The sequence below is a fragment of the Sinohyriopsis cumingii genome, chromosome 11 (assembly GCF_028554795.1).
Source record: "Sinohyriopsis cumingii isolate HCF-2022 chromosome 11, ASM2855479v2, whole genome shotgun sequence".
NCBI classification, from domain to species: Eukaryota; Metazoa; Mollusca; class Bivalvia; order Unionida; family Unionidae; genus Sinohyriopsis; species Sinohyriopsis cumingii.
The window spans coordinates 90,744,865-90,770,496 of NC_142971.1; the positions used below are offsets into that span (position 1 = coordinate 90,744,865).

At 33.8% G+C, this 25,632-nt stretch overlaps 1 protein-coding gene across 1 annotated transcript in view; it reads right to left on the reverse strand.

The window, feature by feature from the left end:
- Nucleotides 1–25,632, reverse strand: part of LOC149788976 (plasma membrane calcium-transporting ATPase 2-like) — a 104,254-nt gene that overhangs the window by 10,613 nt on the left and 68,009 nt on the right. The window contains exon 18 of the mRNA XM_089973573.1: nucleotides 1,381–1,586. Coding sequence (XP_089829699.1) covers nucleotides 1,381–1,586 — 206 coding nt within the window. The remainder of the gene's footprint in view (nucleotides 1–1,380; nucleotides 1,587–25,632) is intronic.

The window sequence follows — 25,632 nt, forward strand, 5'->3', positions numbered from 1 at the left end:
TTTATCAATCTTATTATTACCATGTCTCTTTCAGTGTTGTTTACAAACAAATTTCACTTCAAAATCCACAATGTATTGAGACCAGTACAAAGATGTACATAATGTATTGGAACCCAATACAAAAATGAACATAATGTATTGGAGACCTGTACAAAAAGGTACACTCATTTCTTAATACTTCTAATAATATCTTCCTGATGTTTTGTTCACAAGTAATTTATTTTAGGATCTGCATCAAATATAGGTATTTCAGACAAGTGCAAAGGACTACATCTTATGAAAATGTTATTGAGTTTTATTTTTTCTTAAAGACATTGTAAAAGAAAAATGCCCAAAATATATATACCGTCTGTTACCTAGTTACATATCCGTTGTATTTTTAAATTAAAATATCCAAGGAATTTATCATATGAAATCACTTTATACTCAGCTGTACTGTCTTTTTTAATCACCAATCTAACTTTTGTCACCATCCCCCCATTTCCATCAAGTTTTACGTATCCAAATGTGCTGTTTATGAAAGCTTAAACAGATCCTAATCTGTCATCACATAATGTATTGTCTGTGTCATTTCTTCTACTGATTACGCCTTACAGATCTGCGGGCATATTTATGTTAAAAATTTGGGTCATGAGAGTTTGGAAGTTGGATCAGATTTAAAAGTGAATTTATATGATACACATTAAGCTGCTACGAAAATTTGTGTCAAATGTAAGTGACTCAATATAAATATGTAGGATAATCTTGCCTTTCTATCAGAACATTATCGTCATTCAATTCCAAGTCTCCCCCCACCCACCCTATCAAGAAATGACACTATTCCAAATCTATGTTCACAATCAAATGTGCAGGAATAGTGGATTTGTGATAATCAGTTTGCGATACCTTGCATATCTTGTACAGAGAAATTTACCAAGGTGTCCAATGATGCAGACCCAAGGTATTAAATACTAGAATGTCAAGATGACATACGGTGATTATTTTTTTTACATTTCTTATGATGGGATTGGTTACTGGTCCATTAGAACTTGATGGACATCTGGTAGAATGCAGACAGAGCTTGGTAACTTGTCCAAAACTTCAGTCATTTATTTAGATACAGTTATTAATGACAGGAAACCTTTTCAAAGTGCCAAATCCTTGCAAAGCAATTTTGCTGAGATGTCCACGAAGTTTTGTCAAATTTCCTACCTACAACCTTTTCTAGTAATAAAAATAAAGTATATCTGAGAAGGTTTCAATATTTTAAAGTACAATTTGAGGTCAACTATAAACCCAGAGGGAGTAAGATTAAGTTATCCTATTTCCAGTCACAAATGATACTAGTACATAATTATATCAGTGGTTACAATTCAAACACATGTTCATTCGTCAGCGTACGGAATGCTTTCCTGCCGTCTGAACTGGGTTAGAGGTTCCTCTCGTTCAGGGGAACTAGGAAGGTTGGGCTTCTTTGAAATCCCTCTAAATGCTTGGGCCGCCTGGAGAGACTGTAGACTGATCATGGAGGGACGGCTTCGCTTGTCATAACTGTCAAATCCACCAAGTGCCTCAATATCCATTTGGAAAGCATTGACCACACGTATCTGAAGGACAAAGTACACAGGGTCTTCTAATGAAAGTTTTTAAAAATGCAGAATACAGATTTAGAAGTGCTACTAAAACAAAAGTATCACATAAGAAAATTTGCAACCAAAATTTGTGAAAATTTCACAAAATTATCGTTCCTGAAATTTCAAGTTTTGCTGGAGATGAGGCAATCAAATTAAATAGATGAACTTAAATGGAAAGAATTCAATAAGTTTACTTTTGGCTTCTCGAAGACTGCTGTGTCAATTTAAAATTCATGTCAACATCTTTGAAGTTTTAAGTCTTTAACAACTTACCTTTCATGACATGCATTATTGACTTGAGAACAATACTTACGGTAATCTAAAGCTATAAAATATAACCATTGGAGAATTTGACTGAATCTAAAGACTATATGTGTATGTTCATTCAACAAGAGATTCTTTATACCAATTTAATAACATCACTCTACTTCTCAAAATAAAAGACCTGATAAATTTATCAAAATCTTTTTATTGGTGGGTTAATTATCAGAAAGAAAAATACATCCCCAGTAAATATTTGCCAATATTTTGTAAAAATGAACAGGTCAGCCTTCTGTCAAGCATAAAATTATTTGATACAAATGGTAAAATCAACCCTTTAGGACTGAAAAAATTTCGGTTTGTTCATTGTCTTGCAGGGCAAGTAACTTTGAATTTTTATTTGTCCAGTACAAATTTTACTCATGCATTGTATAGAATATTGAACCTGTTACTAGTCCAATCAGACAATTAAAAAATGGCACTTGTCCAACTGGATGAATATCCTGAAAAAGTTACGTAAGCCCCAACTCATAAATATGAGCAGATGTGTTAAATTTTTAGCTCATGTCCATCAGCATACGATTTTAAATGTTGGAGTTTGGAAATCTGTTGTTGTTTTGAGTTTAATGCCAAATTTCAGTACATGATAGGCTATACAAAGCAGCAATTATGACTGGTGGAGGAGGAACCCAGAAAAACCCTGGTAAGACACACCAACCCACAAGCTACTGGCAAGCTTTCTAATTTACACATATTAGCCAGCCCCCGAGACTCGAACCTGTGCTGACGGAAATGATATGGCAGTGATCAGTTAAGATGTTTTAGACCAATCTGCCACCTGTAACTTTGTATTTAATGACAAAGTGTTTTAAATTCTACTTATCACATCAAGATAAATACTGTATGTACTTGGTTACAAGGTGAGTCCAGCTGCTAACAACACACACACTCGGATCTGGTGTTATTATGCGATGGCAGATCTGGATCAGTGCAGTTTTCAGTCGGATTACACTTCTAAATGAAAACATATGGTACAATCTCCACATATGACACTATGCAATGTCCCCGAGATATTTTATATTGAAAATCTTTTCATTTTAGCCTTATTATATTTTACTAAATCTTCTGTTTCGGGGTACTATTGACATAATATTTAGTGAAATACCAACAGGAAAAACTACAAAAAATTTGGTGCTGGTCTAAATAAATTTAAACAAAGGCAATGTGTACCGCTATCTACAGATAAGATGGGAAATGAAGAGCAAAAAAAAAATAATCTGAAATCTTTAATCTGGAAATTTGAGAAGTAGCAATTATGGTTTATTGAAGGTTTCTGGTCAAAGTTTACGGTTAAAAATAAAACTTCAACTGTTACAAAGACCTATAGTCTTTAATCGGCATAAACACTAACTTGACAATATTTTGTCATTGCAAAATGCTTATCTACATAAACATATTTTCATTTTTCCCATACTTTCTGGCTCAGATACGAGTGATATCCTTCTTTTAAATCAGGTCTTTGAAAGACATGTTGCTTTCAAACCTTTTGCTTCAAGTCATTTTAAATATAGAATAATATCTATTGAAAAATTACAGAAACCGATTTCAAACAATTAAAGGCATTTGTGATTTGGATTTTTTAATGTAGCTTTAACAATTTTTTAATCATATCCACGATGTCTGCAGTATGGCAGTTTATAGTGATGTCTAGCACTGGGACATCATGCCGCAGACAGGTAGCATCATGTCCCACCCAGTCAAATTATCCCGACACCAGGCGGACATATCCTAACACTAACCTAATGCTGAGTTGGTATGACTTGGCAAACGTCAAGCCTGCGACCTTCCGCATCCAAGGTGGACACTAACCACCAGGCCACTGGTGCACATATATAAATGACATCTGAATAACTTACTATAACAAGGTTATCACAAACAGTACAAGATACGCCCATCTTGTGACCATTATTCCTACTAATTACTGTGACCTCTGACCTAGAGACTTGATCATAATAATAAGTGGACCTAAAGTTTCACCCAAAAAATGACAGCCTCGATAAGTTTTTGCTTTATTTTCCATTTTTTTTTTAAACAGCACTTTCTGCACAATAACGATGCTGAGGAAATGTTAATAGTAGCCTTTTGAGAATAAACTGACACAGCCAAGCTGGACTGGCTTATGTAGGTATGGATCCTGGGATCCTTGGATGACAATTTTTGATGCTGTACAAACAAAACTGCTGATTGGATAAGCAAATGAACCATTGACTTGCATTATTCTTTACTGTGACCTTAACCTTGATGCAGGTGTATGATGGTGAATATGCAAGACAATGTCAAATCAATATAAAGTATCATTAAAAGATCTTCATTATTTATACCTATGCATAGAAGTCACTGATTTATATTTACTCCTGTCTTGACCTTGACCTTAAAAATTACTGGAAAGTCTCCTATTAAAAATGCTGATGTCAGAGCAGTTTTAGGGATTATTAAAGATCTAAAGGGGTTGAAAACTTGCTTACACATAATGTAATGTACAAAATTGTTGAACAGGATTTGTACATCCAGTAACAGCAATTTAAGTTTCTATAATTATTTTTGATAGTTACGTTATGAAAAGTTGACATATTTTCTAATTAGTAAATTTTATAGCAGGATAGGTCTTGTTTCCTGCATAATGACATAAAGCTAGATGCCCTTTCACAAGAAATGCAAATACTTTTTGCAATTTTTTAGGACTGGTGCCCTGCATTTCTAGCTGGACCAACGGAGTCAGAAAAAGTTTATTACATTAATATACAACTCTGACAACGTGAAACGAAATAAATCATGTCCTTCCCAAATGTCAGTAACTTGCACTATAAATTTGACTATGCAGACTCAAGAGGAAGCAAGGATTCTGTTCTGCCCTGGCTAAGAAACTGGCATGAATTTAGTCTAATCCTGATCCACAAATTAACAATGATTGTATAAATTTCAAATTTACAGAAACCTGGATTTTAATTAATCCAGATCTAACGAGACACCAGATTGTTTTCAACACTGATTAAGAGAGTACTAAATCCAGAATGAAAGAAAGACCTGGAATTTGCTTTATCCAGGTACAGAAGGAAACCTGGATTTTTCTCTCCCAATTTTGATGTGCAATCATTATTTCTAAATACCCTGCTATTTTCTAATCCAGATTCAGAAGACATGGATTGTACTAATCCAGCTCAATAAGACACGACTTCACCTCATTCACCTCAGTAGGAGGTATACAGTTTGTGTGACCCAGACTTAGCACCATCTTTATTCGCTTAAGCTGATTACACCTAACAAACTGCAAAGACCCAGATCTGCCATTGTATAATGTGCTGGCAGATCTTGGTCTGTGCAGCTTGTTAGGTGTAATCAGTGGTACAAATAGGATATACCCTGGTCTGCAGGCAGATTATGCTATGGCAGATCAGGATCTTTAATGTTCGCAATTTGAACCGATTTATGAGTGAGTACAGATGGTAGATGTAAATTTTGCTTCACCCCTTTATGGAAGGAAATCTGGAACTTGCTCAATCCAAACATGGAAGGGACAATTATGCAGAATGATATCTACTAATTTCTGGGGGGCCCCCCGAGTGTCCGAGTGGTCTAAAGCGCTCTCTGTTACGGATCACTGCCATCTCACCTGTCTGCGTGGGTTAGAGTCTCAGATTCGGCTAATGTGGATATGTGAGAAAGCTTGCCAGTAGCTTCTCGTGGGTTGGTGGCTCATTCCCAGGTTCTTCCTCCACCATTAATACTGACCAACATGTATAGCCTATTGTGTGCTGAAAAATGGCGTTAAACCCTACAACAACAACTAATTTCTGGATGTTACATAATGACATAATGTGCAAGCATCAGGGAAAGTCCATAATTTGGGTGTATTGTAAAGTCCAGAGAATTTTTTTACACTAGTGTAGTGGCTTCATAGAAATCTGTCTTTTGGAATGAATGATCAATTCCAATAGATAAATGTTGCAAAATAAAACAGAAATACAAGTACCGTCTATTTAAAAGGTCCAAATTAGACATTCCCCCCAAAATATGTGCACTGTTACATCAATAAGGCAGAAAAAAAATGAATTATTTTTGGTGTAGGATCAAATAGTTTTAGAAGAAACCCTGCTATTAGTCCTAACATGATCGTTATGCAAATCAATTGAGGCAATATGTCAATCCACATTAAATATAAAGTGACTCGTAAGGTCATGCTTATCTAGTGAAATCTGTACAATATTCCAATCTGCATTACAATAGCTCCATTTTGTTCAACATACTACTTATACAGTTCTGCATTTAAAAAAACAAACTAAAAATACAAATTTCCTTTTACTTATCATTCAGAATGTCTTGAAAAATATTTCAGGAATCTTGATGTGATAAACAGACAAATGTCACAAAAATGTCTCATCTAGCACCAATCTTTTTCTACTGAATACCATGTACAAGAGACCCGTTATGTTAAACCTGCCCTTCATTTAGCTAGAACAGTAACCAACTATAATATTGACCTTTATGTAAAAACATTCCCTTTAATATTGGGCATAGATAGATATATGAACATGAACATCGATGCCAATGCTATCACTATACTGACATAGGCCAAGACAGGCACAATGAAAGTTTGAGAGTAGTTTATACCCCCAGTTCAGCCCCCCCCCCCTCCGATTTACTTACTAAAGTTTAATACTTATCTCCGTATAAAAGATTTCTGGATGTTAAAAATTTGAGAGGATGTCTATATTACATGAGGTTTGACAATGCAATCTTAAGAGCTGTTGAAATTGGGAGTGGACCTTAATTAGGTTCTGCTTTTTGAAATCCCATTCAATTGTAGATGAACTGTTTCAAGTGTTTCAATCAAGACTGAATTTTCTAGGGATTTAGTAGTTATAAGCAATTTTATCAAATGGAGCTTTCAAATGAAAACCCTCCTCCCAGCAATAACCCCAACTAACTGGATTTTAAAATGTCCACTTTCACATTTTAAAACAGGAAATTAAAGATAAATTTAACGAGTTCTATGGACTTTCTTGTGTGTGACAGTCATGATCAACTGGAATTGCAGACTGCAGCCAAATGGTGTGAATATATCCAGAGTTGAAATTTTATTTTCTCCATAAGAGAAAACATAAATTGGCACATGAAACAATTCATGATTTCAATTTTATATTTATCCACATAAAGCGTAAATGACAGTTTTGAGTTGAAAGTACTGTCAAAAGCACTCCTGACAAAGATGTATAATTGTTTGTTTTTTTTTTTACAGTAAACTTACAGAGCAGTGTACATTATCATAGTACATTTTAATTTCTAGACAAAATTAATATTTTTTCTTATGATATTATAATAACTAGAACTGTATTAATATGACATGAATGCCATGGCAATTTGATGTAACTGGAGGGCAAAGGTCCCAGTCAAATAGAGGCTATAACTCGTCACTTTTGTCTGAAACAGTTAAAATCAAACTTGATCCAAGTCTTCTTAACATACACCTATTGCCAAGTTTCATTTCAGTGAAATAAGTTTTTTAAAAGTTAAAGTGCTAATTAAACAGGAGCCATAACTCTGTAACTTTCTTTCGAAAACAGTTAAAATCAAACCTGACTCAAGTCTACTTAACTTAAAGCCTCGTACCAAGTTTGGATTCAATCAATTAGGTTCTTAAGCTCTTCAAACATAAAAGTATCAAACAGGGGCCATAACTCTGTAATTTTCTTCTGAAAATAGCTGAAATCAAACCTGACCCAATTCTTTTTAATGTAAGTTTGATCTGTATTCAGTAAGTTCTTCAAAAATTGTTTAGTGTAAATGGAAGTGCCAAGTCCTTCCTGAAACAAGGGTGTTCTGCCAGACAATGACCTAGGTTTATTTAATTTAAAGCCTTGTATCAAATTTGGTTCCAAGCTTCACAAGTATTTAAGCTGAAATGAATGTGTAAGATACTGAGTCAAACTGCAGTCACAACAACCTTAATTGTTTCCAGAAAACAATCAACATCAAATCTGACTTTGGTCTTCTTAATATAAAATTTGACCGAAGTCATTTTAATTTAGATTCTTGTACCAATTTTTTTTTTAAAGCCATGAAACAATATGAGCAGATTAAAATGCAAAGTTCAAAGTCAGTCAGGGGCCATAACTCCATCCCTTTTTTGCCCCCCCCCAACCCCCGCCCCATAAATTGAATTTGCCCCAGGTCATCTTAACATAAAGCCTCATAACCAAATTCTCTTGCAATCCATGAAATCTTACTGATACTGATAGAAAGCTTGAGTACAAGGTTGCAAATCAAGATGGGTCACAGGTCTGAAACATTATGCAAGCAAATGGTGAAAATAGAACTTTACCTGGGACTATTTAATATCATAGCTTCTACCAAATCTGACTGCAATCCATAAAGTCCTTGAAAATGTATAGAGTGGAAATGAAATTCACATAATGGACCTGACCTGACTGGACATGAGTAACACTATATGCACCCTCCATAAATATGATAGTGGGGTAGATCATATATACTTGCTGAAAAGCTGAATCTAGCTGCAAACCTCAAATATCAAGATCTGCCATAACATAATGCATCTGCAGATCAGTCTATGTTATTTATTCTAATGATTACATTGAACAAACTGCACGGATCCAGATCTGGTGCATTATGTCGTCAGATCTGGGTCTATGTAGTTTGCAGCTGGACTGGACTTGTAACAGAGTATGCACATTAAATGGACTTGTTATTCTGAACTTGAACTTTCATAACCGTACAGAATAAAACTAGTACTATATTCCCTATAAAATCTAAACATTTTCAGAAATACCTTATATTCTGAATTTTTTGTATATAATTATATAATTTATAAATTCAAACACAACTTTTATGAATGCAATATAGTCATGCATATAGTTCACAGCTAAGCAGTAGCAAAAGAAAAAGAATATGCATGGGATCACAATAAAAATGTTGCAAAGCATGCATCACTGACTGACCGACTGATGAAATGACTCGTGAATAAACGAGTGACAAGTGCTGCAGTTTTATTACTGTAACGTGACAGGACTGAAACTTGATCAATAGTAAAATGCTATGTAAAATGGATGCAAATAATAATAAAATCATGAAAAACTTACCACAGCTGAAACTATCTGGTAACATAAAATCATGAAAAACTTACCACAGTTGAAACTATATGGTAACATAAAATGGAGGTATTGAGGCAAGTGAGTGCTTAAGGGTTTTGTGTCACAAATCTGGATGACAAAGGTTGACAGGGAGAAAATTAAAAAAATATGGGGTACATTTTGGACTAAAAAAGTTGTGAAAGACTGACAAATAATTCACGTATAATAAAATGATCATGATATATACAAGTGTGTGGTGAAGCAATATTTCCATCTGTATACATACATAACTCGTCTTGTAGTTAATGAAGATTCTCAAAGGAAATGCTAGGAGCTGAACAAAATGTGTGGCTTTTCAGTGCTTCTAAACCAGTTTATGATGGATCAAAATGATATAGGGTACAAATGTAGGTCTTCTCTCTTTGTACGTGTCTACACAAACAAAGCAACACGAGACATAGAGAAAAACATCTAAATGCATATTTCACGTCACAATCTAGGCAAAAGTTATACACCCTTGTCCAATTAATGTTTTAAATCATGATCTACTTGGTACAAGTCAACACTTTATCTGTGTATTCAGAATTTGTACTATTGTATATACTCACTTATAAATCAGGTCCAATGGCAAACAACCAGGACCCAGATCTGTCATCAAATAATGTGCTGGCAGTTGAGGGTCTATACTGTTGTTTTACTGATTAGAGCAAACCAACTGCATAGACCCTGATCTGCAGGACCATTATGAAATGGTAGATCTGGGTCTGTGCAGTCTGCTGATGGATGACATAAAAGTGAGTATATACAGAACTTCAAATCTTTAGAAAACCAAGCTGATGCACCAGACTTACAAAACTTCACACACTGATAATAAATTATAAATATATTTAAAAAAATCGACAAAAGAATCTTATGGTATACTGACCTTTCAACATGTTGCATATTTTTTTTGATGCTTATTTGGTATTCACCAATTAGTTCTCTTCTGAACTACTGAAAATACCTGAAGATAACAAACGGGGCAGTGTATGTGCATGTGTTTGGGAAGAAATATAATTAAATTTTGTATTCCTCAAGATCTCAATAATTACTGTCTCATTAAGTCCAGTATTGGAGTTTTTTGAAGTGGTAACTGACTTAAGGTCAGGTACTGCAGAACTGTTTCAAAATGAATAAGGACATTATTTTTCTCATCAGCTTTCTGACATTAACAATAAATTTGTATCATCAATGTTGAAGTACATGTCTTCAAGATAGCGTGATATTGAGTTTTTTCTTTTCAACCAAGTTTCTATTATAGCATTACTGATACTTTTTTTTACAAAGTAAAAAATATAGTCCAAAATTAAATGTTTTGATGTAAACAAAGAGGTAAAATCTAATGATTTTTATCCCTAAATACTAAATATTCATACAAAATACCCTCAATATAATGATATTGATGGGAGATTTAAAAAGCGCATCATGTTATACACGAGGCTTCCTTAAAGTGGGGTATATTAAAGAGAAAAAAAATTCAACATGGATCCATGACCATATTGAAGTTTTGTCAATGAATGTGTTATAATGGGGTTTCCTGCAGTGATGACCAATGCATACCATCTATAATTGATTATAAGACAGAGTCTAACTGCAAACTGCACAGACCTAGATCTGCTATCACATAATGCATCATCAGATTTGAGCCTGTGCAGTTTACTGGGAACAATCAGTGTGCAGTTTGACTCGACTTATAATGGAGTATATAAGGTACCGGTAGATGTATTTTATAACATGTAATTATCATAAATTCTGAATACCTAACAGCTGGACGAAAAGTAAAAACAAATGACGCACTGCCTAAGGGGGAAAAAAAATGAAAATAACATCTTCAAATTAAAATCTTTTATTTCTTTAAAAACCTTACAGAATTGAAGAAACATACTCTCATTTGAAGAAGAAATAAATAGGTACAAAACTGCCATCTACATAATATATAGTGATATATATATATATATATACTACAGGTATTTTTGTTAAAAAGATTAATATCATACACAAGTACAAGTCACATAACCAAACAAAGAAACCCAAGAGCAGCATGCTCAAATGCATGTCCTATACAACAGAATTCTTCAAACACTGGTTGCATAATTGTCAATGTGTGCTTCAAATATGGTCAGTATGCATTAAGAAAATAAATACCAGTTAATGAATTTATCTGTATAATCCATGATCAAATTTGCCTGTAACTTACAAGTATTCAAAATGTTGCCCTTATGTTTTGTCAGATTTAAAAAAAATAATTAATCTAGTTTTGCAAGGTTGTATGGGACATGTCTACCCCTCCTCCATGCTGTATTTATCTGCTTACTGGTTGAGTTCAACTGCCAACTGCACAGATCCAGATTGATCTACTATTGCATAATACAATGACAAAACTGGGTCTATGAAGTTCACTTGGAGTAATCATTAGATCTATGTCTATGTTTTTTTTAGTTAAACTCAACTTATAAATGATCATATACAGTACTTTCCTTACACAGTAAAGGAACTCAAAAGACTGGATAATTACTTGACTGTAAACTGACATAACTCAGCTGAGTGGTTATGGTATGACTTGATTTGGTTAAACTTGTACAAATGTAATTATATTAAAGAACTTTACACTTTTAAACAAAAACAGACTGAATGATTTACAGATACATATACCAGTGCATTGGGTTAAAGAAAAAAAACAAAAACATGACTCATACTTCATCATTATATACAGAAAAACCCCAACACATAATTCTGAAATAAATTACTATAATAGGTGGTTATGTGTAATTTTATGCAAGTTATCCATTCAGATATGAACCAGTTACAAGTACAGTACACTTTCTGAGAATAGGAGTATTCTCATTCCAGTTTAAGGATCAACCAAGTAGTTACAAATACATTAAGAATCTGAATACACAGTACACTAGCATAAAAACCACCAGAAAATTAAAGAAGTAAATGAATTGCATAAGAATAAAAGATGAGTTTTAAATGCACACATCTTAATGTCAGCTTGAATAATGCATTTGTCTTGTATATGTTTTAGCAGAAGCACATTTATTAAACCAAATAATGTGAAGCATGTAGCATGTTTATTCTACTTCAGTGATTGCTTCTCAACATCTATACTGAACATCAACATCTTCCAGGACCATAAACCCATTTTCCCCCCAAGACAGTTATTTATGAATTCAAAATCCTGCACGGATGCCTAAAAATTGTGCCGAAAAGGATTCAGTCCTGTAAAAAAATAAAAATGGGATAAATATAATTGCAGTTAGGTTTTCATCTCCGAATGAACCTTTCAACAGTGAGGCATTGCTATGGAATACTGCAAGTTCATTATATTTCATAGTTATGCAGATTCTGTGGCTGCTATGAACCACAAATTCAAAAATACCCCACACAAACATGATTCTTTCGTGGGACTGTCATGAATCCTTTTACAAATTTAGGACTGACAAAAATGTTTTCTTTGACGAAATCATGAAAACTGATACCCACCAAAATAAATCGAATGACAGTAAGCACAACCTCCATCTTGAAAGAAATGTGTATATAAAAAAGGGGAAGTAAACTGGCAAAGCAAAATCTAACTGTATGTAAACATTTTAACAAAAAACCAACATTGAATTTTAAAAAAATAATAATAAAAGTTCACAACTTCCCTTCAAATAAATTTAGGACCTGAAATTAGGTGAAAAATTGGACAACAATTTTACAAACAAAACCATTTCACCAATAAATTTGCTTTTTTGAACTTAAACATTTTAACTACTAAAAAAAGATGTTAAAATAAAACCAACTTATTTCAAAAGTTGCACTGAGCTTCAGAATGATAAGTAAATTATTGCAGAAAAAAATTCTCATGCACACTTCAGACCCACACGTACATTTTATTTACCATCCCTATGGAAACAGTGTAGACATAGACCTAATGTCAAAAAATGTGCTCACAAATCCATGACTATGCTGCACAACTGAAATCCTAAGAATCAATTTTAAAAGAAATAATTATTTTAAAAAAATGTGTGAGAATAGTGAGAAACCTTTCTACCAACATTATGCACTGGTAGATCTGAGTCTATACTGTTCTCAGGTGTGTTCTGTTACACAAGAGGTATACAACACATTTTTTCCAACACTTTATGTGTGTATGATTGTGTTCTCCGGTGCAGAATAATCAGGAATATTTATCTTTCATCATGTGACTGTTGTCTTTTATCACATGTCCTATGACAGTGATCATACTGCACAAAACCTGAATGATTTCCATTGTCATTTGAACATTCAGTGATCAACCTTAACTACAACACATTTACACCCAAAGAGGCGCAGTATTGAAAATCATGTCATTCAAACTGGATATTTTGCTATGACTGATCTGAATACAGTATAGATTCTGTAATTGTGATTTTGAGAATTCATCTTCTCATTATTATTTATATAAGGAAATAGATCTAAGCTAAACTAAGGTCTGTAACATCATTTAATTTTCAATGAATTTCTGGAATAAGAGTGGACTTGATTATTTGATTCGTTCTCATATTCATCATTGCACAAGCTCTACAGTTAACAGTTTGGATAATGTGTACTGCTATTACCTAAACCAGTCTTTACCATTGTTGTTTGAATACTGATATTTAAAAAAATGTTGTTCTTGTTAGTGTTTAACGCCATTTTTCAGCACAAGATAGGCTATACATGGCGGCCAGTATTAATGGTGGAGGAAGAAACCAGAAAAAACTGGAAAGAACCACTGACCCACGAGAAGCTACCGGCAAGCTTTCTCACATATCCCCATTCGCCGAGCCTGAGACTCGAACACATGCACACAGAGGTGAGATGGCAGTGATCCATGACTGAGAGCGTTTTAGACTACTCGGCCACTAAAAAAATGTTATTTAATGTTTATACTGAATGTGTTCAGTGTAAACATAACATTTTGTGCTCTTATGGTGAGGAAATTTTCAATGGATGTTTGGCTCCTTTTCAAGTTGCATCGGTATTTGTGATATAACCTCATTTTTTTCAGTAATGTGAGATATCAATTCTTTATTACACATCAGTACTGACTGGGAAAATTCCACCCTTTGGTGTCAGAATTTTGTGTTGGACACTTGTTTAAACTGTGTCCAATGCATGATTCTAATCCTCATACGAAATAGTTCTATGTGACACCAGTGCACATGAAGGGTCTTATTATTTTTCCACTTAATTTAGTCTCTCTATATCACTGTAGGAAAAAAATCATAGAATTTTAGACATTAAAAAAATAATCAAAGATACTATAAAATGCATTAATGTCTCACAGCAATGCAAATTAACTACTATTAACACTATCCACAAATGCTATGATTTCAATACAATTTCTAAATACATGAAACACATTTCACTGATAGTTTTCAAGGTAATTATAAGAACACATAACAGTTTAAATAGATTAATTAGACCCATAAATGTAGATATGGTTTCTTGGAAAAATTTGCTGTTATGGTTCATAAAAATGACAGAAAAGCAAGTCTATGGAATTTAAGTCTGTATTCTGTGGTGCCTGGGTAACTTTACTTTGACGATGCAAGATATTTAATAATTGATACTTTGTTAAAAAAAAATCTTCAAAAGCTGAATTTTTTCCCTAACAGAAAATAAAAGAACCTCTCTTGAATGACTCCATCTTTAGTTAATTTTTTTATTATATTTTACCAATTACCAATGAATTATAATGACGATTTTAAGTACAACAAACAAATAGTTTAAATTATGTAATCAAAGAGAGTATGTTTACTTGAAATAAAAATGGAACAAACAGAAATATATCTATGATTTTCTTTTATTCAAAAGTATGAAATAAAAAAAAAAACCTCAGTTACACCTTGAAATATATCTACAATAATTTGTATCCCCCCCAAATTACCACTCTTTCTTACACCGCAAAAGTTATATATACAGAGTCAAAAAATGCCAGGACAAAATATCTCTGTAACACCTATTAACAAAATGGGTTGAACATTGAATTTTACCAAAATATTGTTGATTTTGTTTGCTAACTCTTGGATTTCAACAATTTCATTTAAGCAGTACAATCAGCCACTTGTTAATTTGAGGGAAAACCCAATAAAAGTCTTTTACCTATGTACTCAAGATTTGACATTTGTTACATAAACTACATTTGTTTTTTCAAAAAAACTTATCTGGTAAAAGGCAAAATTAAGTGGCATGTGTATGCTGGCTTAAAGTTCTGCCCATTTCCTCATGATTCTCCTTCCAGGCAATTTTATCAATGGCATTTTTAATATCCTTTACAAATGTTACAGCGTTTGACTTCTTGGATAAAATGTCAGAGTTGATAAATTTGTCTTGAGTCAGGTTCAAATTGGATCCAAAAGAAGAAGCATCTGAAAACATTTGTTGAATTGCAGACCTTAGAAATGACTGCAAAACTGCCCACTAATTTTTACACAATGAATTAGAAACAGTTTAACTATTACTTTAGAGAATAAAAATTCCAACATCACAAGAACAAATACATGTACACAAACAACACAAATATGTATTGATGGATGGAATGTTCCAAATATCATCACTTATCACAAATACAGGGGTACCTTCTTAATGTAATGACAAATGCATATTGATCATATACCATATATACTCTCATGTAAGTAAAGTCCAACACCAAGCTGCACAGACCTAGATCTGCCACCACATAACAGGTTGATGCAGTTTGGTATAATCAGTAGAACAAAGAATTTAGACCCTGATCAACCAGCCCATGATGTGATAGTAGATCAGGGTCTATGTGCCTTGCAGTTGGACTCGACCAGTAAGCGAGTCTATAGTACATCTAATATGCGCTGGAATGGGCAATTTAGGACAACTGTTCTTGCAATAATTCGTCTTTTGTTATCAAAACCAACGTTCATGGGAACTAATCCCCAACTCTAAAATAACAAATCAGCTAGAAAACTGGTCAAATTTAAAACCAACATATGAACAAAAAAAAACCAACAAAAACATATTTATAACATAGATCAAATTCTTCTTCATTCATTTCCTCCAGTTTCAGTAAATTTTGTACACAATGAAAAACATTAAAAGGAAAATCATTTAAAAACATTATCGGAATATACAATTTTAGAATTGTGATGGAATACTAATGTTTTGATCATTTCTTTCAGAAGATAAATGGCATTATATACAGAAATGAGATATAAATCAAGGTCAATTATCATCATATTGATGTTTTTATAATTATTATTCCATAGCATACACCAGAAATTAATAAATACAAGCATACTTTCATACCCTGATATGATTTTCCTTGCAATCCTAGCACTGAAATGAATTGGTTTGGTTGGGTGTTTGATGGCAGAGCAACAGATGAATGTTATTCAGTTAAGGCAGTCAGAGTCATGTACCTTGCCCAGTGACACACCACAATAGCCAACCCAGGCTGGTCTGCTGGCAAGTTTCATACTAATACCTTTTAACTCATTAACCCCTGGTGACAGGTTTACGTGGCAGGAGGTAGTAGCATCAAGGTCATGTAGGATACACTAAAGTGGGTGGTATTATAGACAGGTAGACAAATGTAGCTCTACAATGATACTAAATAATCTGTAAGTTTTAGTTGCACTACAAAATACGGAGGAAAAAAGCTAATTTACTGGACCCGATTTTTTTCCACCTATGATTCGCCCATGCTCAGAATCCAATTTTGTGTCCAGATTTGAGACTTTTTGGTCTCAGATCTAAGGCAGACTGGTATGAATTGCAAACAGGCAGATGAACCTTTGCAAAAAGTAGGATAAGATCGGTTTTTGGAATAAAGAGTGGTCTTGATACCATTAAAAAAAAAAAAAATCCAACTTTTACTCCTCGGCTCTAGCTCAAGCGAAATAGCCAATGAAGATCAATGTTTCTAACACACCTAGGTATTAGGTTATTGGAAAATCACCTGAAGTTGATGTATTAGGATGTATTCAGAAATAGTTTTCAAAATGTGTATCCTACTTGAATTTCAGCCGAAAACAACAAAAACCTCCAGGGGTTAATGTGTTAAACATATGCCCTATTTCCTTCTGAAACAGAGTACACAGAGAAATAAAACTGAATTCATTTACAACTTAAAATCTCCATAAAGTTTCCGTCGTTAGTGTTATTATTAAAACTACTCTCTTTTTTTTAAATAACTCAATAGGACATTTGGGTGCTAAATTTTACAATGATATTACTACATACATCCAAGATGACGAACTCGAGAGGCAAAATTGTTCCTTTTACCAGTTATGTCTGCTTCATATTTCTAATTAAGTATCAATATTTATATGAATTTTATTGTTAAATAAACACCTCAATTTACATCTATTTGTATTTTTTCCCTATTCCTTCTTTCATTAAGTCAAAAATAAATTTACTATTTCATGTAATTCTATAACTATTTAAGTAAGCCCATGTGAAGGTGATATAAATTTGCCAAGTATCATTGGTGATAAATGCATACTGTTGGGGGCTAGGGGGAAGAGGAATCCATAAGAAATATATAAAAAACCCACTAATATTCATCCAATTTTACTCTGAAATAGAATTTATTTTGGCAAACTTAATGTGTGCGTGCATGTACACACACACACATAACCCCAAACCATGGTGCAACATATCCAAGAGTAATTTTCCCATACTGTCACTTCATTAGAGTGAACATCTGCTTATTATAAATAATTTATTTTCTGGAGTCTGGATAAAGAACGGAATTCAGCATAGCTGCCATACAATCTGTAATACAATTTTCCTCCATCTACATAATTAAAGATATTCTTACCATTGCATTTTACATTATTAGATGATATCATTTAAAATAGGATTAAAAGCTACAGCAATAGCAGAGTTTGATTTGAGATTAAATCACCTTATAATTAGCAGATTAATTAAAATCCAGATATCATTTTTTTTTACTTGCAACTATTCACTAATTATAACTGTGATGACTCTTCAAGATTGCAAGAGTTGATTACAAGGATCTTTTTATATCTCAATAACCTTAATCTTTCTGTGTGTGATGAAAAAAACTCTTTCCCCTATTAAGCCAGTGATTTTGGAAGTTTAACAGATACTATTTAGAAAATATAGTGTAAAAACAATGAATATCTCCCGAGACAGATAGGTCGTGGGGAGGGTGGAAATCTCTTCACAGGAATAATGTACATGTTTAATATTGCTGATATTTTCTATTAAGAGTATTAGCTACAGAAGTATATTTAAAATTGGGTGATGTAAAATATATCACATTGTATGAATATGATTCAAGTGGACAAGTATGAAATATACAACTTTGTACAAGCGTGATTCAAGTGCAGAGATATACCATATTATACCAGTGTAACATACAAATTAGATGGCAGATTATATATGCTCTAACAATTATGTTCTATTCTCTTTAACTCTATAATGCAAATACACCATATTGATAAACTAGTCAAGTACAAAATGTGTTATTGTATTCTATACAAATCTGAAGAAACATCAATATCTTAGGGTGAAAACGGTAACAAAGATAATGCAATATACATTCAGGAGGGAGTGAAATATACAACATACAACACTGGTTACTGTAGCATATTGTGACAGGTTTTATTGTTGCTTATATGTTATTTATCTGTAAGCCTCAATGAAATCCAACCAACATTAAGATTCTCACACCCATTGTCCTATGTAAACACAGACTGCACTCTATGTGGAAAAATCTGTAGTCCAAACCTACACAGCTCCTAAGACTTATAGAACAGTGGCTCCTCCCTTTTGATGACCCTCTTTAAAGAGACCACATCCCAGATCAGAGGCCAACACCAAAACAATACTTATACCACTTTGCCCCACCCCACCAGCTGTGATGAAAGGGCCAATGTATCATACATCTTTAAGAATATATTGCTGCTAAAAGGCTGTTTTGACTCCTGGGTAATCTAAACTGTGGTCCGTCCCAATGCATTAGTACATAAACACACTGACTGGATCCTACCTTCTTTTGCTAATTAGATTTAAATCCGTTCTAATCTCATTCATAGATCATAACATCTGTCATGTGTTACCCTGTAATGTTCTCAGCCCTATGCTTAAAGTAACTGCTGAGAAAGTATCTCAGAAAATCCACTAATAACTCAGTGTGATGCAGCTATCAATCATATGGTTTTCTTTGGTGGCATTTTTTATCACCAAATATACAACATTGTGATTGTGGTATTATCCTTCCAGAGAGGCAATAAGGAAAAGGACTGTATCCCTATGTATGATTTTAGTAGTCAGATTTAAGATATGGACCAGAATCTTTAAGTAACAAATTTGTGTTTCATACAGTTAACTAGTTTGCAGACAATCAGCATGCAAAACATCAGTGACTCAATCTTGAAACATTTTATCAAAGTGGGAACTGAATGTGGATGCAATAGAACTTTTACTTTTGAAACTATTGCAGTGATAATGGACCACAATGATGTCTGGCACAATTTGAACCCTTAAAATGGCTATTTCTATGATGATGCATTCCACTGGCAGAAAATTGGTAATTATCTGGTAATTTTAAACTTTATGCCAGTGGAGTTAACTGTTGTTACTTTTATCATTATTTGTTGAAACCATTTACATTTTGTCTATTCAATCTTTCTGACCAAAAAGAGTGTGATTAATATTAATTGGTCACATGCCTATTTCCTGTGAAATAATGTTTTTTCTTATCAAGATGCATTCTCATATGCAACTATGCAAGGTCAGCAGTGAATGAGACAATGGTCGGAAAAAACTAGCTACACCAGTCTGGGATTAACAGATGGATGGACAATGGTAAACAACATATATATAATTTTCACAAATATGGCAGGACAAACCTTCAAGCTCAAAATCTTATGTCAGGATTATGATTAAAATATACTCCCTAAGTTTAAAGATTTAAACATCTTTATTTTGAAGAAAAAAACATTTTCTACCAAAATAACAAGAGAATTGGTTGGACAAAGTTTGAACTTTTAATGGCAATTATAATTCACCACATAAAGGGCCTTCCACAAATAATTATGTAGTGCAGTCTGGTTTACATACTGGCTTCTGGATGGGAGATGATGAATATCTGTTAAGTAATTATGCAGACCTGCCAACCCTATCAAGACCTTCTCAGCAAGGCAGTAAATTTTTTTTACAAGTTATACAAATTTTCATTAAGGCATAAGAAATTTTAATGAACTTCTGCTTTCAATGTGGAAACATGCATTAAAAAAACTTTCAGAACAGTGATCTGAAACTAATGCAGTGAAGGCAAACATTATGTTCAACAAACAAGCCTGTAAAGTACATGCAGACCTTAATTACCTCCAGTAGTTTCATAACTACAGTTCCAAAGCCCATGGATCTCAAAGAATTCTTGCTAGACCTCTGCTTGATGTTCAATAAATGAAACTGTCACCTTTCCTGCTTTATTTAGAAGAATCTCAATATTTCTTTATATACTTTATATGCTGTTTAAACATTTCAAGAGGTTTCATCTTCTAAGTGTTATTGTTCATTGTAAGCCACTTAAAGCAAATGCTCTAAGCACTTGCTTGATCATGCAGGTGTCTGCATGAAAAAATATGGCCAGTTTAAAGCATTTAAGGTAAACTTAAAGTTTGACTGGTTCCCTGACCAACTCCACTGAACCTAATATGAAACCTGGATGCAGATTCAACCATGGACAAACCAGTTTCCTAATTTAGCTGCAATGGTAATATTTCAGTCATTTTTGCTATATGTAGCTTTGCATCTTTGGAAGGAAGATGGTAAAGAAGAAAAAAGACCTGCACTAAGCACCACAACAAAATGGCACATAGCATAATAGATGCAAATATTTTTGAAACAAATTCTCAGATTCTTCTGTTATTTTTTAAGAAATATGTTATAACTGTTGCGCTCTCTGTGATCAAATTCCAAGATTAACCACAGCTGATCTTAAAATCTGCATGAACACAGATACCTACAAGAGATGATGCAATACCTTCCCATATTTGTTTTGTTTTGGGTAATAAAAGGAAAAAACGCATGAGCTATGAGCAAGCAATATGTTAAATGCTAGTATATAATGCTACTCTAAATCTGGATTTATGATTTTTACAGTTCTGTGTGGGTCCTTATATAAACCTGTACAAAAATAATGATCAACTTTGCTGTTTGCTTTCATTTTGACCTTTTTCTGTGCTGCTTTAAAGATGAGTCAGTAGCTGAACATGAACATTTCAAAATTTCAACAATGGCATTTTGTGTCAAGGTGTGCACTTTCATATACACATAACGATAACATTGCTTAAAAAAAAGCAGCAAAAAACCTGCATGCAAAGATACACAGTCTCATTATCTGCTGATTTCATACTGGGTTCTTTTCATCTAGTTCATGAAGAGCATACATTTCAGTGCCATCTGGATCAAACTGCAATGACTAAAAGTCAACAAAAAGAAAAGTCTGGACAAATAGGATGTCTTATAAAAAGTTTGAATCGAAAACAACACGACAATAACTGATGACATGGTGATCCATCAAAACATGGTGGTTTCTGCCTGTAGATTAGCCACCGATGCCACGGCAGAGTCCACATCAGGACTGCCGGGTTTTCTTGTACCGGTGGCACTCCGCAGAGAGTGGTAACTATGGACTGATGACATGCTACGACTGTCATAGCGCGTGTCTAAGCCCATACGGAAAGCATTTACAACACGAATCTGAAACAAAATTGGAAAAACAGAAAATAAAAAAGTGGTAACACAAGCAAGGCATGACCAAACAAAATGAAAGGTTTCTCCTGGGAATATCTGAAAGTTCACAACATGTGACCTGAGCCAAATATAGTGGAAGGATGACTGGCAAACCTAGCCTATCACTATCCATAATAATGGACATTTGTAAATTTCTCAGCAACACTTTTTTTTTTTAAATGGCTAAAGTTTTCATTAAAATAAAAAGAGTACATTGTTATTACATGGGTTTTGATACCTATGTTCAGATCTCTGATATAGCCAGAGCAAATTCTATATCAAGTCTTTGCTGGAAATATCCTGGTTACAACCATATTTGCATGTCTAATCTGTAGTGATATGGATTGCTTGTACTACAAGACAGGTAAAAAAAGAAATAGAAAAGAGACAGTGTTCGGTACACAAATTTGGGCAAACATATTGCAATTTATCAGTTTTAGTGAATCCAAAACCGAGTTGGGTACTTCAAGCAACTATAGGCTAGGTTAACCAACTGATCATGGTGAAATTTCATCTACCACCGCTGAGAAAAGTGTGGATACGTACACATTATATACTGTACCTACATATGGTGTGGATAATTAGTATTTTATGGAGTGAATGTGGAGTTGGGTTGTACACAGTAAACAGCAATACACGTGAAGGTTTTGAGAGAGGTGGGTGAGAATCAAGAAAAGGGCTTGTGAATTCAGCACTAGAAGCAAGCTTGAGATGGGCTGAAGGAAAGACAGAAGTCACTCAAAGTATGAATTTTATACGATTATGTATCACACAATTTTCCATGTATATCGAGGACAGTTTTGTACAAAAGCTATCAATAAGAAACATCTTTCAGAGAACTGTTTTAAATGTTTATATTTTAACATAAAAACAGCCACAAAAATCCTGCTTAAGTGAAGAGAGGAAAAGATGCAACAAACATTTAGGTTTCACTTTCAGAAGACTTCATTAACAAATATTATTTAAAATGTTTATTTAGATTTTTAAAAAAAACGTCATTTAACATGTTCCACTAACAAAGTTATTTCATTTCTGTACATAAATTACAGAAACTCCAATCAAATCAGAGCTGAAGGATAAAACAAAAATCTGAAAGCATCATGATGAAAGAATTCAACATACTGATCCATTGATGAAGTATATGGAAACAATTTGCACCAAGTTTAAAAATGACATTGCAAGATCTTGTCCAACACCACAGGAAGCACCTTCAACAATTAAAATTACTTCCAAATATCATTTAGTCCTAATACTACCTATTATATAGGCGTTTCTGTTACTTCTGTGTCATTACTGTTGCCATCAGATTTATTCAAAATTTTGGGTGGAAACACTTTATGTGCTGGATTAATAGTAGCCATAAGTGGTGAGCGCTCTTTTATAACTAGTGGTACGCTCTCGTATGACTGGCTTCTGGTTTTGTACTGCTCATGTGGCGCTGAGGAGTCAGGGGAGTTCAGGTTTGGGTAAACATTTCGGATGGGAAAGGATGTTGTGCGTAACAAAACTTTTTGGTAATAATTGAATGTTCCCTCGCTAATGGGCCGTGGCCCGTGGTGGCTGCGAGAAGTACGAATACTGTGCAAGCTGTGAAAACTGTGAATACTACGCTTCTCTTCCAGGTCTTCCAGAGTGGATTTAAAGGCTCTCACTACTCGCAGCTGTCAATGAGAGAAAAGGACTTGGAGTCAGTCATCAGTCAGTGCTCCCGCAACCCAAACAGAGGATTTCCAACACGAGTTGCATGCCCGAAAGATACAATTTACATACCACAGCAGCAACAACAACAATCAGGAACTAACAAACAACACAAACCATGGAGCAAACCAAAAACAAACAATCACAGGGGTAACAGTGATGAAAACTAAATATGCACAAGATGCTAAGAACTAGGGTCAAATTAAATAAAACAAAAGAACTGATGATCATCAAGGGGTCAGGGAGATGCTGTGATATCATGCATCACCTGTGGTGAGGATAGTGGTTTCAACTATCGTATTTACCTTTGCTTATGTACAACCAACTGCAGAGAATAACAGACTTAGCTCTACCATTGCATAATGCACCAGCTGACGAGGGTCTATGATGTTTGAGTTAAGTCACAAGTTTATTTTTTTAAACAAAAACATACACCCTGGTTTGCCAGCACTTCAAAAGATGATAGATCTTGGTCTAACCCATTTGCAGTTGGATGTGCAATATGCACCCATAAATTATCCTGGTGTTAAAAGTGAACTCTGGATTTCTATTTAAATACCCAGTATCTACTAAATGATATCATCCCATTCTCATACAACATAAAATTAGTGAAACACAGGTGTACAATGATATCACTGCTGAGGATGGGGGGAAAAAACCAGAACAAAAAACTAAAATAAAACAAAATTATAAGAACTGTATATCTAGGATTAGTAATTTCTACACTAAGAATAATGGCTGCACACTACTGGTACTGTATTTAACACCAGACAAATCACTAACCAATATTCAACTTAGAAAATGACCTAACATGACTCTAGAATTATTAATTTTTTTTTCTTCTTCATATAACATTTTATTACCAGCTGAATCTCCCATGAAGATGCTAATACCCACTTTCATCAGAGTAATGACAGCATGCTAAAATACAACTGGTTATCAAATCATGTTATCATATATGAAAAAACCCAACAGTGCTGGGAAAAAAAATATCTCAAAGAATAATGAGGTTTCCACACAAAAAACTCACAAAAACTCTTCTAAAACAAGCAAAAGAAAAGGATCCATGATAAAAACAAAGAAGAACCTGTCCAGGTAATAAACACAAGCAGAAAACTCTGACATTACTGGCAAAGTAAAAATAACTTTCCATACACCTTGCACAAGTTTCATGTAACTCCACCATCAGTGAATGATACAGTAACATCAACTATTCATTTTTAGATGTCATAGTTGGAGAATCGAGAATCCTTATTTTTTTGTAATTATAAATTTTAAGTTTTATGAAATAAAGTTTCAATTAGATAGCAACATTATTCTTGATTGTCTCAATATGATTTTGCAATTTTTCTTTCAAAGAATGAGAAGAAAAGAAAGTAAATTCCAAACCCTGGCGAAAAGTTTTGAAGGAAAAAAGTAATGCCATCTGTAAAAAAAAAAACGACGAAGCATAATTAAGTATAAAGTAAAAATGGGAGCCTAAATAATTATATACCAAGTCCTTATAATTGGATCTCAGAACAAAAAGATCTGTTGAGACTTATCCAATTCTCAATACAGATAATCTTCATTAGGAAATTCCAGGTATGATGCCCAAGTGGGTCTTTGAATGCTCATATTCAAAATAGTCATATCCAAGAGCAGCTGCCCAAGCAATCTGGGTCACCAGGATGCTTTCCCTAGAAATTTCCTCCTTGCTGCTGATTGTGTATCTTATGAAAAAACATTTCAATGTTTCTCTTAAGTTTTTATCTTCATCCTTATTTGATGGCACATCAGCATTACTTATACTGAAAGGTCTTTGTAGGAGACTGTTATCTATCAAATTTGGTAAAATTCTATTGAGTCTTTAAGGACAAGTTAATTTAAGGTTTTGTTTTTGTTTGTTTTTTTGTTTTAAAGTGATGGTGGCTACTTTTATAGGGGGATCAACATCATTTGTAAAAAAAACTGAAACCATTTCATGCCAGGATGCCTCCAGTCATATCTGGTCTAATTCTGTTGAGAGTTGTTGAACAGATTTGCATTTTTTTGGTAATGGCAGCCATATTCTATGGCATATTGGCATCATTTGTAAATACAAGTCCTTGAAGGAACTGATGCTCCACTGCCTGAATAGA